This window comes from Anolis carolinensis, unplaced genomic scaffold, assembly GCF_035594765.1.
Source record: "Anolis carolinensis isolate JA03-04 unplaced genomic scaffold, rAnoCar3.1.pri scaffold_7, whole genome shotgun sequence".
In the NCBI taxonomy this organism is placed as follows: domain Eukaryota; kingdom Metazoa; phylum Chordata; class Lepidosauria; order Squamata; family Dactyloidae; genus Anolis; species Anolis carolinensis.
The window spans coordinates 40,534,845-40,549,802 of NW_026943818.1; the positions used below are offsets into that span (position 1 = coordinate 40,534,845).

The 14,958-nt window shown below is 49.5% G+C and overlaps 2 protein-coding genes across 4 annotated transcripts in view; one reads left to right on the forward strand and one right to left on the reverse strand.

Annotated features, from left to right (window-relative positions):
- The window catches only part of cpamd8 (C3 and PZP like alpha-2-macroglobulin domain containing 8), an 81,662-nt gene extending 77,219 nt beyond the window's left edge, over positions 1-4,443 (forward strand). For both annotated transcript variants that reach the window (XM_062960001.1, XM_062960002.1), the window contains 4 exons: positions 321-539; positions 1,428-1,490; positions 2,303-2,495; positions 3,890-4,443. In XM_062960001.1, the coding sequence (XP_062816071.1) occupies positions 321-539; positions 1,428-1,490; positions 2,303-2,493 (473 nt within the window). In that variant the 3' untranslated portion in view covers positions 2,494-2,495; positions 3,890-4,443. The remainder of the gene's footprint in view (positions 1-320; positions 540-1,427; positions 1,491-2,302; positions 2,496-3,889) is intronic.
- Positions 4,444-5,115: 672 nt separating this feature from the next.
- sin3b (SIN3 transcription regulator family member B) overlaps positions 5,116-14,958 on the reverse strand; it is a 40,983-nt gene continuing 31,140 nt past the window's right edge. For both annotated transcript variants that reach the window (XM_062960004.1, XM_062960003.1), the window contains exons 14-20: positions 13,405-14,131; positions 12,498-12,667; positions 10,079-10,252; positions 9,898-9,990; positions 9,695-9,789; positions 7,908-8,112; positions 5,116-6,628 (exon numbers count right to left, since the gene is read on the reverse strand). In XM_062960004.1, the coding sequence (XP_062816074.1) occupies positions 6,398-6,628; positions 7,908-8,112; positions 9,695-9,789; positions 9,898-9,990; positions 10,079-10,252; positions 12,498-12,667; positions 13,405-14,131 (1,695 nt within the window). In that variant the 3' untranslated portion in view covers positions 5,116-6,397. The remainder of the gene's footprint in view (positions 6,629-7,907; positions 8,113-9,694; positions 9,790-9,897; positions 9,991-10,078; positions 10,253-12,497; positions 12,668-13,404; positions 14,132-14,958) is intronic.

A 14,958-nucleotide genomic window follows, 5' to 3' on the forward strand; every position in this document is an offset into this window, starting at 1 on the left:
AGTGCGGTTTTCTTGTACTGGTTTTTTGTCTGCTGTGCTTTGAGGAGTTTCTGATTTTTGACCTCAATCAAAGCAGGTTCTTCACTTTGCTTTACATATTCTGCCAGGGCATGTTCTTCTTCTTCTTCTTCTTCTTCTTCTTCTTCTTCTTCTTATTATTATTATTATTATTATTATTATTATTATTATTTTAGAAGGAGCCTGGCCTTTATTGCCTTTGCAGTGTCTGCTGCCTTGGAGACTTCCTTAGCCCGCGTGGTGTTCGCTAGCCCTCACTTGCCGTGCCCATGACCCTCCTTTCTTCTCCGTTCCCCGGTCAGGTTTCGTGCAGGGCGGGCACTGCCGCGGGGTCTCCGGCTGCCTGGCGGGTGGCCTCTTTGAGCCGTGCTCGTGCGCCCGCGACTGCGGCTTCGACGGGGAGCCGGTCTGCGGCTCGGACGGGCGGCTTTACCCCAACCAGTGCCAGATGGAGTCGGCTGCCTGCCGGAACAGCACCCGGGTCGAGCCCGTCCCGATGGCCCAGTGCGGGAGGGGCCCAGGTAAGCAGGGAAGGAGTTTTCAATTGTACCAAAGGCAGAAGGTTGTGGGTGAACTACAACTCCCGTCATGCCAGGTCAACCCCGAGAAACTCCACGAGTCCTTGAAGTGTGTTACGTTGGGCAGGCTTACTCTGGGTGGGGTTGAGTGTCCTCTCTGGCTGTAGGGTAAACTATAACTCCCACCTCAAACTCCTCCTTGGTTCTGTGTGCCAAGTCTGGTCCAGATCCGTCCTCAGTCGAGGTCACAGTTTCCCTGGTTGTGGGTGAACTACAACTCCCAGAAAAGTAATCCAATTTCAGCATATCAGGTCTGGGTGCCAAGTCGGGTCCAGATCCATCGGTGTTTAGGTTCACCGTGTTCTCTGGATGTAAGTGAACTACATCTCCCATAAAACAAGGTGAATTTTGTCAGAGTATTTGCAGCGCAGCAGTAGTTGGATGGAAGCAGTGGAGCGCAGAACGAAGAGACACTCAGAGACGTTGGTAAAACTATTTACAAGGTTTTACTGTCTGCAGCAGTCTAGGATCTGGGCCCATAACCAATTGTCAGAGTATTTGCAGCGCAGCAGTAGTTGGATGGAAGCAGTGGAGCGCAGAACGAAGAGACACTCGGAGACGTTGGTAAAACTATTTACAAGGTTTTCCTGTATGCAGCAGTAATCAACACAAACAGACTTACAGACGAACACAGGACTGTTCTGTTCTCCAACAGAACTTGACTCGAACTCTAGGCAGACAGAACTCAACTGAACTGACGCAATCAATAAGCACAAACACTTGTGTCTGGATACTCCCTAGTTCCAGCCACACATCAAGGTCATCATAGCTTCTTGGCCATTAACTCTTCTAATTGTAACGCTTCCTTCCCTCGTTCCCTTCTTCCCGCAGGCAAAAGCGTGCCGGGAGAGAGAGGGACCCTCGTGCAGAGCCCGGCCCCCCCGGAGCCCACAGGTGAGCCAGTAGGTGGCCCATGGGGTCTCTTCCAACTATCTGCATGGTAGAAGGAAGTTGATCTGGGTGATCCTTAGGGGTCACTCCAAACCTTAGGATTGTATTATCCTTAGGGGTTACTCCAAATCTTAAGATGATGATGATTATTATTATTATTATTATTATTATTATTATTATTATTATTATTATTATCATCATCATCATCATACAATCCTACAATCCTAAGGTTTGGAGTGACAGATGGCCACCAGCCATAATAATAATAATAATAATAATAATAATAATAATAATAATAATAATAATAATAATAATAATAATAATAATATTGCTGGTGGCCATCTGTCGGTGGTGCTTTGATGGTGCCTTTCCTGCATGAAGGCAGAAGCCCTCCCACTAGGTGGCCCATGGGGTCTCTTCCAACTTTATTATTATTATTATTATTATTATTATTATTATTATTATTATTATTATTATTATTATTAATATTATGGCTGGTGGCCATCTGTCACTCCAAACCTTAGGATTGTAGGATTGTATGATGATGATGATGATAATAATAATAATAATAATAATATGATGGCTGGTGGCCATCTGTCGGTGGCCATCTGTCGGTGGTGCTTTGATGGCAGAAGCCCTCCCACTAGGTGGCCCATAGGGCTTCTTCCAACTCTATTATTATTATTATTATTATTATTAATCATCATCATTGAGCAGAGCCTGGACGGGCCATCTGTTGGGAGGGCTTTGGTTGTGCTTTTCCTGCATGACTAGATGTCCTTTGGGGGTCTCTTCCGACCCATACCTCCCTGCAGAGGAGGGCCCCACGCACCCGCTGGACTTCTCCTACTACTCGTACGAGTACGACCCGGACCCTTTCGCCTCCGAGGGAGGAGGAGGAGACTCCTTTGAACTGACCACCGCCACCGCCGCCAACGAGGACAGCACGGCCACAGCGGCAGAGAGTACCAAGGTTCACGGGGCTGCCGTCACGGCTGGAGAGTGAAGGTAAGCACCACCAAAGACTCAGGGAGGAGACCTTTTACTTTTTATTCCTTTCTTCTTTTACTTTTACAACTTATTTACTTTAGATGGTAGCGTACTTGGTTCGATGTTGGAAAAACAAGAACAAGTTTATTCAGTCACAAAGCTTAATGGTTACAATGATGTTTCTCATGAAGAGGTATTCTTAATAACAGTTACAATACTTGAATAAGAAAAATCAACTTTCTAAAATATTACTTCTTTTACTTAAGGCCACTTTTATACCACAGTCACCCCTGTGATCTGCTATCACAGATTCTCTGTTCCTTATCAGGACACAGATTATATCAAATAAGTCACCAAACTTATTTTAAAACTGACTCAAAATGACCAATTGAGTCTCCCTGATCCCCTTAACTTAGGATCAGTCTTCCCTGTGTCTCATCAGAGCACAGACTGGCTCTCTTTTTTAAAAACTCTGCACTTCTTCAGCAAAACGGCAGTTGCCTCCGCCCACTTCTCCATGGCAACCAGCCTCTGAGTGTTGAGAGCAGCAACTGCAATACTTACCGTTCTAAAACACAAACACAATTAAACATAGCATTTATAAACCAAAAATTGGTACTTCATTACACCTGTATATTTATTTATTATTATTTATTTACGTTCAGTATTGATATTCCGCCCTCCTTCTTCATCCCGAAGGGGAATCAGGGCGGATCACCGTGCAACATTCCATGCCATTTGACATACGACATACAGACACAGAGGCAATTTAACATTTTCCAGCTTTCGGCTCAATTCCGGCCACAAGGGGGAGCTGCCAATTCATCGTCCACATCTGACACCGAGTCCTTGATGGAGTACTTCCTCATTCCTTTCTACACACTGCTGGGAGGTTTGATGGTGTTGTAATTTAGTTAAATTAACTAAATAAATAAAGTGGTTCCTAAATTTCCTACTGGACAGATGCAACTGTCTTTTGGGCTGTACAGGTCAACAGGACCAACTATTTAATGGTCGGGAGCTCACTCCGACTCAGGTTGGATTCGAACTCACAAACTCAGTAGTTTTTGGGTGTTTGATAATATCAGTCAGTTAGTCAGATGGCAGTCCTGGTCTGCGGCAGGTCCCGGCTTGTTCAGTAGACTCTCCTCTACAGTGAGTTCCATTCGGTGGGAAGCCTTAGCATTCAACGGTTGTGTTGTTAAAGTGTTTTGTTGTTAAAGCGCAGGGTTCCATACTTCACACTTTAACAACACAACCGTTCAATGCTAAGGCTTCCTGCCAAATGGAACTCACTATAGTTGAGAGTCTACTGAACAAGCCAGGACCTGCCGCAGACCAGGACTTACGAAGGTGGAGGAAGTATTTTTGATTCAATACTCGTATCTATCTATTTACTTCCTTCCCTACAGAAGCCCTTCATTGTCCGGGCATGAGAGAAGCCGGAGGGTCCCCTGGAGCTTTCGCTCCAATGGGTTTGGCGAGTGGCCCTGCAGACGGGTGGCCTGCTGCGGCAACAGCCTCAGCCCCTCACCCGGCCCATCCCTGCCTTCTCCCCGTCCTCGGGCTCATTTTCTGCAGCCGGGATCACGGAACGGTTTCCTTTCGCCAGGAAGACTTCCCGCTGCCTCCCTGCAAATCCGGACTCTGCAAATCCTCGGGAAGGTCGGGAGTTCTGCTCGTATTTATTGTCGAAGCGATCCTTGGGTTCCTCCTCTTTGGGGAGCGGGCACGGAGGAGGACCACGAACCTACTTAGACGGAGAGGGTGCCCCGCGTGGCTTCTTCGCTTCGGTTCCTCTCGCCGTGGACTTCGTCTTCGCGTGAGAAAGAGCCGTACAGTTGCAGCTTCGGATATTGCTCCGTCCTCGCGCTCGATCCTTCCTTTGCGGGAGGGTTGTGGGCGGGGAGAAGTTGGATTTAGATACTGATAAAATATTTTATTAAAAATGGATTTCTAAAAGGAATTCCCTCTCCATTGATTGATTGCGGAAATGGGTGTTTGAGGTCCTTCCCTTCGATGCCACCAATTTGGGGCGATGCAACCACCAAAGATTCAGGGAGGAGATCTTTCACTTTTTTTCTTTCTTCTTCTTCACTTTAGATGGTAGCGTAACTTAGTTTAGAATATAGGCGACAGAGGCTTGGATGTTGAAAGAACAATAACAAGTTTATTCAGGTTCAGGTTTATTCTACCAATAAACCCAAACAAGTCACTTGACTTGCTTAATATGACACAACTAGAGATCTGAGCTGCCCTGGTTTTCCTAACCTGGAACCAGTCTCTTCCCTGTGACTCTCAGATCACAGACTGACTTTCTTTTTAAACTCTGTTCTCTCTTCTGCTAAACAACAGTTGGTTCCGCCTACTTCTCCATGACAACCAGCCTCTGAGTGCTGAGATGGCTACTCCCTTCATGCAATCTATAATAGTTACCCTTTTAAAACATAAACACACAATTAAACATAACATCTGTAAACCAAAATTCGTACTTCATTACAGCGTCCTAAACAGACTGGCACTCTGAAGTTTTCCTTGGACGGTTCTGAGGGATTTGCGAAGGGGCAAAAAGGGGAGCATCAGCCAAAAAGGGAAGCAGATAAGCCACTAGGCCTCGAAAAAAGACCCCCGAAGAGCCTTGGCGTTTTAAAATTAATCTTTTATTTTACTTGGATGTGCAAATAAATATATTTTTTAAAAACTACATTCAAAGAGTTGGCAAAGCAAATACAAGCAGTAAGAAAACAAGGGGAAGGGGGAAAGAGGAGGAAAAAGCGAGAGAGAGGGTCTTCGGAAGAAGCGGAAAAGGACCGAGCTCGGGTTCCCCTCCGGGCACGGACATTGGCGGTCGGCCAATCAGGTCATCTGTTCCTTTATTCGTTAGGAGGGAGCGAGCCGCGGCTCAGCTGTCCCATCAAAGCAAAGACGCCGAAAGATGGTCTGAAGTACACTTTTGAAAGATGGGGGGACCGGGGGGACGGGGGGGGGGGGGACAAGGGGAACCGGGACCCTCGAAAACGCAACGCCGTCTTCCTCCAGGACTCGAAGCACACGTGAAAACACAAAGCTAAACACCCAACAAACGGCGCTCCCAACTGTGAGTTTGGCACGGACGGGACCGGGACGGGGGGCTCCTCGTGATGCTCGGGGTGGCCGGAGGCAGAAGTGGGGCGCCCACCTACCCGCCCCGGAGGAGGAGTGGGGGCACCCTCCTAAGGCTTATTGGCATCCGGACCTTGCGGGAATCCGTGGCCGTTCCGGGGGAGAAATTGGAAGCGGAGCTGCCGCTCTCGGCCAACGTCGATTGTTGTTTCTGGGGAAATGCTGCAATGAGAGGCCACTCCCCTCCGCAAATTGTTGTGGAAGGGCAGTCGTGGCAAGCGCAACCATCCCGTAGCCTTTGGGGCAACATTTGCTGAAACTATCAAGAGATGCCACAGGGGGAAAAGAGGCAAACCACACCTTTCCTGGCTCCAGGCAGTGAGGGGCAGCTCCTGAACTTGTCCGTGTGTTGTCCGTGAAGCAAAAACCAGCCCCCCTTTTTTGCACAGAAAGGCCATGGGGGTCGAGAGACACCCGAGGTCTCCGGCCTCCCGAAACCTCCGAATTTGGCATAACAAGTCCAGTGCAGGGCCGAGGAGAAAAGGATGCCCTTGGCTTTGGCCTCTGCGCCCCGTCCCGCCAGAGTTAAAATGTCCCTCCCCCCAGAAAAAACCCCCACACATAAAGAGCTTCCATCCGAAGGGCAGCATCATGATCAACTCTTTTGCTGTGAAGGATGAAAAAAAAAAAACCAAAGGAGCCCTTCCCGGCATCGATGCCGTGACGCCGCGCTTCCCGAAACCTGGGAAAGCGGCTGTTTGGACGAAACGCCCAAGGGACGAGGGGGTCATCCGGGACGGGGTCGCGCCGTTGACCCCTCAGGGGGAGGTGGGCTGGCGGCTGTACTGCACGCGGTAGCGGTTGACCGGGAGGCCGTGGACGCTGAGGGTCTCGCGGGTGGTCTTGCAGGGCAGCAGGTCCTCGTCGGCCTCGCCCATCAGCCAGTCCCGGAGCAGCTCGGGGGCCTCGCGGGAGGCGTGACGGACCAGCCAGCGGCGGTGCCACTCCTCAAAGCGCCGGTGGAGACGGAGCAGGACCGCCGGCTGGGACTGCGGGAGAGACAGAGAAAGAAAGGCGAATGAAAGGGGGCGCCACCCAGGCTGAAGCCCTACAGAGATCAGGGCTAGCGACGTATCAGGATCACCCTGTCGGCCTGGGACTGGCTGCTTCGGTTCTCTGCCATCAAGAGTGTTGGAGTATGGTTGTATTTGTATGAAATGTAAATCAAGTGTTTACTGCTGATGAGCAAGAGTGTGTATTTTTCAGTAATGAAATAGTTAACAGCAGGCTAGTTTTGACTGACAGCCTGTTGTGATTGTTATGACCTATCAGGCTTGATTTCCTGCCTTTGAGGGTTGGAACTTCCTCTGGACAGAGGAACGTGTTTCTTATCTTATCTTATCTGTTGGTGTTCGGCTTGAGCATTCTCTGAAGATGGACTATGAATGCTATGCTCTGAAGCCGAGAAATGCAAACTGTAAATAGACATGTAAATAAAGTTAATCAACAGTTGGACTTCGTCTGCTGGAGTGTTTGTTTGACCAGTGCTGTTTCTCAGCATGGGAATACAGTCTGGAGAAGGAGGTGAGACCGGGATGATGAATTTTGGAATCCACTCCGCCTCCCATCATCCCCTGACAAACAGTGGGTGGGAGGCTGGGTACAGTTGGGGTCGGGTAGAGAAGACGGCTCTGGAACTCGCTCCCCAGGGAGATCAGGCAGGCCCCTCCCCTCCTTATTTTTTTGGAAGAGCCTGAAAACTTGGCTCTTCCAACAGGCTTTTGGTGACTGATTTCCTTAGTTTGGGATTGCCCTCTTTATCCATTCTATTTTTATAGTATTTTTACTCCTTAGCCGTATATAGCCTTTATGTATGCCTCTTCCAGCACTTTACTGGGATAATAGTCCCTGGTACCTACCTCTTTCCTAATATAATATAATAATAATAAAACTTTATTTATATAGCGCCCTATCTCCCGGATGGGACCCAGGGCGGTTTCCAGTCATAAAAGCAAACACAAACATTACGTAACAACATAATACACATGATTAAACAAAGTAAAATAATACAATTATAACAATAAATCACACTTACATGACCAGATCAAGGGGACAGGAACCATAAAACCAATATATTAAAATGTATCATTTTAGGCTAGGGAAATCTTGTGCAATAGATTCAGGCCCAGAAATCGGCGGACCAGGTAAGGGGTGCACTTTGGAGTCAGGATACGTGTTGCAGGGAGTCAGTTGTGTTGTATGGAGATTCTGTGCACAGGCCTTGGGCAGCCGGGCGCCAGGACCACCCCCACTCCTGCCCGGACGCACCTGCCTGGCCCGCGCCAGGGCCCCCCGGCGGTACAGGTAGTCCTCGGCGTTCATGACGAAGAGCATCTTGTGGGAGCTGAGGCGGAACTTGCAGTCCACGTTGCAGGCGCTCTCCACGCCCACGCGCTGCTTCCAGGAGCTCCTGGCCTTGTGACGAAGGGCCTGCACCTGCCGGCACTGCCACCGCCGGAACCGGCTCAGGTTCCTACCGAGAAGGGAGACAGTGTCAGTGTCACAGCGCAACAGTAGTTGGATGGAATCAGTGGAGCGCAGAACGAAGAGACACTCAGAGACGTTGGTCAAACTATTTACAAAGTTTTACTGTATGCAGCAGTCTAGGATCTGGGCCCATAACCAAGTGTCAGTATTTGCAGCGCAACAGTAGTTGGATGGAATCAGTGGAGCGCAGAACGAAGAGACACTCAGAGACGTTGGTAAAACTATTTACAAAGTTTTACTGTATGCAGCAGTCTAGGATCTGGGCCCATAACCAAGTGTCAGTATTTGCAGCGCAGCAGTAGTTGGATGGAATCAGTGGAGTGCAGAACGAAGAGATACTCAGAGACGTTGGTCAAACTATTTACAAAGTTTTACTGAATCAACACAGACGACTGATGAACACAGGACAAACAGAACTCGACTCCTAAACAGACAGATCTCGACTCAGAACTGAGCTGAACTGACGCAAGCACTTGTGTCTGGATACTCCCTAGTTCCAGCCACACAGGACTTGACTCAAGGCAAACAGAACTCGACTCTTAAGCAGACAGATCTCGACTCAGAACAGAACAGAACTGACGCAATCAGTAATGCACACACACTTGTGTCTGGATATTCCCTAGTTCCAGCCACAGGACTTGACTCAAGGCAAACAGAACTCGACTCTTAAGCAGACAGATCTCGACTCAGAACAGAACAGAACTGACGCAATCAGTAATGCACACACACCTGTGTCTGGATATTCCCTAGTTCCAGCCACACAGGACTTGACTCAAGGCAAACAGAACTCGACTCTTAAGCAGACAGATCTCGACTCAGAACAGAACAGAACTGACGCAATCAGTAATGCACACACACTTGTGTCTGGATATTCCCTAGTTCCAGCCACAGGACTTGACTCAAGGCAAACAGAACTCGACTCTTAAGCAGACAGATCTCGACTCAGAACAGAACAGAACTGACGCAATCAGTAATGCACACACACTTGTGTCTGGATATTCCCTAGTTCCAGCCACACAGGACTTGACTCAAGGCAAACAGAACTCGACTCTTAAGCAGACAGATCTCGACTCAGAACAGAACAGAACTGACGCAATCAGTAATGCACACACACTTGTGTCTGGATATTCCCTAGTTCCAGCCACACAGGACTTGACTCAAGGCAAACAGAACTCGACTCCTAAACAGACAGAACTCGACTCAGAACAGAACTGAACTGGACGCAATCAGTAATGCACTCACACTTGTGTCTGGATACTCCCTAGTTCCAGCCACACAGGACTTGACTCAAGACAAACAGAACTCAACTCCTAAGATCTCGACTCAGAACAGAACAGAACTGACGCAATCAGTAATGCACGCACACTTGTGTCTGGATACTCCCTAGTTCCAGCCACACATCAAGGTCACCGCAGCATCTTAGCAATTAACTCAATCATCTCTGATTGACACCTGATTCCACCTTCAATGGATCACTTTGGGAGCCACTGCTGTCCAGACAGTTGCCATCATGCCACCCCAAGAGGAAACAAGATATAAGAGTAAACAAGGAATGTGACAGGCCTCACCTTTGGAGAAAGACCGGCTTGAGAAGGAAGCCTTCCGTCTGGTTGTGGGAAGCCCCGTCCGCACCCACGTACTGCTCCACGTAGTTGGCCAAGTGCTGGAGGAAACACAAGGAAGCCGAAGGGAAGTTGAGGCAAGGGCCACCCACTCCACAAACACCCCCTAAGATCACAGGAGCCACGAGACCCCACCGGGCACCTCTCACCTGCACCTCTGCGGGGTCTTCGGTTTGGGTCTCCTCCGTGTCCAGCAGCTCGATGGTCATGATGACCTGGTCCTTCCGCTGGAGGAACATCACCTGCCGAAAGAGACACAACGCCGTTTACATACAAAGAGGAAGCTGCCCAACAACTGGCCGGAAGACGGCCGGAGTGCTCCGTCCGCACCTTGAAGCAGTTCTCGTCGGCCATGCAGTGCTCGGCCTTCCACTGGTAGGCGGTCTCCTTGGCGGCCCTCACGCTCTGGGAGGAGAGGTTCCCTCCGGCCGCACCGGCCTTGCGCTCACCCAGGTGAAGCTCCACCACCTTCAGGCAGACCTCGTCGCTCACCAAGTGGTGCAGCTGGGAACAACAACAACAACAACATTGGTATTATTACATTTATTATTTTTCTCTATCATTGTTGCTATTACATTTATTTTTGGTTTACAGATGTTATGTTTAATTGTGTTTTAAAAGGGTAAGTATTACAGTTATTGCTTCTCTGCAGTCAGAGGCTGGTTGCCATGGAGAAGTAGGCGGAGCCAACTGCCGTTTTGTTGAAGAAGTGCAGAGTTTAAAAAAGGGTTTCAGTCTGTGCTCTGATGAGGCACAGGGAAGATTGATCCTAGGTTGAGGGGATCAAGGGAGACTCAACTGTTCATTTTGAGTCGGTTTAAAATAAGTTTGGTGACTTATTTTATGTACCCTGTTTCTCTGAAAATAAGACTTCCCCAGAAAATAAGACCTAGTAGAGGTTTTGCTGAATTGCTATATAGGCCTCCCCCGAAAGTAAGACCTAGCAAACTATTTTTTTGGAAGCATGCAGGATCGGTAAATGTACATGCCATATAGATCATTGTACATGGAAAGAAAGGTAGTAACAAGAAATAATAATAATATGATAACACCTTTATTCTTGTATCCCACCTCCATCTCCCAGAAGGGACTCAGGGCAGCTTACACAGGGACAAGCCCAACAACAACATAAATTTACATACGAAGAGAAATTTAAAACAGTAAATTAAAAACAGTATAGCAATAAAATATAATATAGAAATTCTTGAAAGGATTCACAGTTTGGTTACACTGGTTTGTGATGATAACTACTGTACAGTAGATAATACATTTCCATTTTTTAAAAATTCAACCATAAATGCAAATTCTTCTTTGTGGAAAAATAAGACATCCCCTGAAAATAAGACCTAGTGCAACTTTGGGAGCAAAAATTAATATAAGACACTGTCTTATTTTTGGGGAAACGGGGTAGTCTGTGATGCCTAGAGCACCTGTTGCCCTGGACCCTGTGCCATTTCCTGACCAGGATGAAGAAGATTTTGGTTTTCTCCCAAGTCAGCAAGTTTCAACACCCTTCTAGATGCCTCATGTTGACATCTCCGAGCCAGATCCAATTAAGAATGCCCTTGAGACAATGCCGGCTCTCCCAGATTCTCCAGAAAGTTTTGTGTTTGATTGAAGGGCATTTGTACACACAGACAGATCAAACAGACAAAGCCTCTGGAGAAGTGCCAGATTAGTGGAGCGTGGTGACTATGGCTAAGCCCAGTTCTCTTGGGAAGAATTGGGGAGTTAGGCACCTGGTGCAGTAACTGTAACAAGCTCAGTTCTCTTGGGAAGTTTTAGGGAGTCAAACACCTGGTTTGGGGGAGCTTATGAACTTCAATAAAAGTGTTGTGTTGAGAACTTGTCTTTGCGGTGACAACTTTACTTCTCACTGAGAAACATCATCGTCTCCAGCTCCTGGATTCCAAGCAGCCTGACAATGCGCTTACTCTTGAGTAGACCGGGCGCCAGTCTACCTTCTTGCCAAATAATCCATCCTTGAGGTAACTAGAGCATGGACCACCGTGGCCAAGTCAGACTTCTCGAAGTACGGTCGCAGTTGGCGCACTAGCTTTAGCTGTGCAAAGGCCCTCCCGGCCACTGCCGACACCTGAGCATCAAGCGTCAGCGAGGAGTCCAGGAGGACCCCCAAACTGCAATGGACCTGCGCCTTCAGGGGGAGTGTGACCCCACAGGTGGCCACCCTATGCCCCGATCGGTCGAACGGCTGACCTGGAGGACCTCTGTCTTATCACGATTAAGCTTCAGCTTGTTGGCCCTCATCCAGCCCATCACAGCGGCCAGGCACTGGTCTAGGATCCAAGGGGCTTCCTTGGAGTTCGGTGGAAAGGAGTTGTGGAGTTGGGCGTCATCTGCGTAGAGATGGCACCGTACTCCAAAATCCCGGATGACCTCTCCCAGCGGTTTCATGTAGATGTTAAAAAGCATGGGGGACAGAATGGAACCTTGCGGGACCCCACAGGTCAAAGGCCAGGGGTCCGAGCAGGTGTCCCCCAGCTTCACCATCTGGAAGGACTGGAGCCACTGCAGAGCAGAACCCCCAAGGCCCATCCCGGAGAGACGTCCCAGAAGGAGACCATGGTTGACGGTATCAAAAGCCGCTGAGATGTCCAGGAGAACCAGCAGGGTCACACTCCCCCTGTCCAGTTCTCTGCGGAGGTCATCCACCAAGGAGACCAAAGCCGTCTCGGTACTGAACCCAGGCCTGAAGCCAGACTGGAATGGGTCAAGATAAACTTCTCACCTGCCGTACAATGTTCTGGACCAGCTTGTCCATGGTGAAGCCAATGTAGGCGTGGATGGTGAACATCTCCCGCAGGGTGTCCTCGTACTGCGTGGGGTCGATGTTGCCGTCCAGGAGGTTCCTCACCAGGTCCAGGAAGGCCGGGTAGTACTCCTCCAGCTCCACTTCGCCTAAGGGCACAAAGCGACGCCATTAACAACCCGTGACACCTTCTGAATGGTGACGGCACGGCTGCTGCCCGTTAACACAAAACCCTCTGGCTGTTTCCCGGATCCCGACTAAGACGACACCCTAAAGTCTTACCCAAATGCCGCGAGAGATTCTCCTAAAGAGATGCTTCAAAACACAACTGGGAGCTGTCAAAGGCTTTCATGGCCGGGATCACAGGGTTGTTGTATGTTTTCCGGGCTGTGTGGCCATGTTCTAGAAGTATTCTCTCCTGATGTTTCGCCCACATCTATGGCAGGCATCCTCAGAGGTTGTGAGGAATATATCATATTCCATTTATCATATATCTCATATATATATATATATATATATATATATATATATATATACCTATAACGTCAGGAGAAAATGCTTCTGGAACATGGAGATATATTCCTCACAACCTCTGAGGATGCCTGCCATAGATGTGGGCAAAACGTCAGGAGAGAATACTTCTGGAACATGTCATGATCTCCGATCTTTGACATCTCCGGACACAGAGCAAGCGCTGACAAATGTGAGAGCCCCTATATAAATGGGCCAAAGAGAAGGTTCTGGTATTCTGTACAATAAAACCTGTTGGAATCTACCAGTGCTTTTTCTGATGGAAGACTGACCCACAGCACAACCGGGAGAAGAGAACCCGACAGCTGGGCCCGACCCCCCCTGCCCCCCCCTTCCCGTCCCCGTCCCCACTCACTGGGCTGCTTGAGGCGCAGCTCCCGGGCGGGGTCGTTGCCGCGCTCCCTGCGCCCCTCGCAGAGCAGCCTCTCGCGCTCCTTCTCCCTCCGGTGCTCCAGCAGCTGCTTCTGGGCCTGGCGGTAGATCTTGAGCAGCCGGGCGCAGAGCGTCTGGTGCAGCCGCAGGAAGAAGTACCAGTTGTTGTTGGCGAAGAAGAGCGTGTAGGCGTTGTCCGGCGAGGGGAGGGGGGCTCCGGCGGGGGGAGGGGGCGCCGCCGTTGCCGTGGCCTCCGCGGGGAGGCCCTTCTCCTTCGGGGGGCTGGCCGGGGGGTGCCGCTTCCGCCGCTCGGGGCCCTCCGCTGCCGCCGGCTTCTCCTCCGAGGGGCTGACGGGCGGCAAGGGACCCCTTTTCCGCAGCTCGTGGGGCTCCTCCGGTGGCGGCCCGGGGACGCTCCTCCGGCGCAGGTCGCGCACGTCGGCCGGCTGGGACTCGGGAGCCGCGCTCTCCTCGCCGGGCGTCTCCTCGGCCGCCGGCGGTTCGGCCGTCCGGGAGAAGAAGAGTTCGGGCACAAAGTGCTGGACGATGTGGCGGATGGTGGCCTGGTCCTCCTTCTGGATGGTGGGCTGCCGCTTCACGTAGTAGCTGATCAAGGCGGCCACGTCCTCCAGGATCTGCTTGTCCTCGTAGACGAAAATCAGGTGCGGCTCGCTGGCGGCCCCGCGGGCCTCCGAATGCTGCTCCTGATGCTGGAAGGAGACAGCGCAGGAAGGTTGTTTACTCACTTATTTATACCAGTGATTCCCAAAGTGGCCACTACCGCCCCCTGGTGGGCGCTGGAGCGATCCTATTAGGACCTATTAGGACACGGGGGCGGAGCCAGAGGGGCGGGGCCTCTTCCCAAGTCCCAGAGACGCCTTTTAGGACACAGGGGGTGGAGCTAGAGGTCTGTGCTCTGATGAGGCACAGGGAAGATTGATTCCAGGTTGATGGGATCAAGGAGACTCAATTGTTCATTTTGAGTCGGTCTTAAATAAGTTTGGTGACTTATTTAAAGTACAGTAGAGTCTCACTCATCCAAGCTAAACAGGCCGGCAGAAGCTTGGATAAGCGAATATGTTGGATAATAAGGAGGGATTAAGGAAAAGCCTATTAAACATCAAATTAGGTTAGGATTTTACAAATTAAGCACCAAAACATCATGTTAGACAACAAATTTGACACAAAAAGTAGTTCAATACACAGTAATGTTATGTTGTAATTACTGTATTTACGAATTTAGCACCAAAATATCACAATATATTGAAAACATTGACTACAAAAATGGCTTGGATTATCCAGAAGCTTGGATAAGCGAGGCTTGGATAAGTGAGACTCTACTGTAGGGAAGGCACAGAGAATCTGTGATAGTATATTACAGGGGTGACTGTGGTTTGAAGTCACTGGATAGTTCAAGTTTTAGACTTTGGGAACCAATCCCAGCTGGACTCACAGAGATCCATTGAAGTAACAGTTAGAAAGGAGCAAAGGAATAGGTTTTAACTACTTTAAGTAAAAGAAGTGATACTCTAGAGAG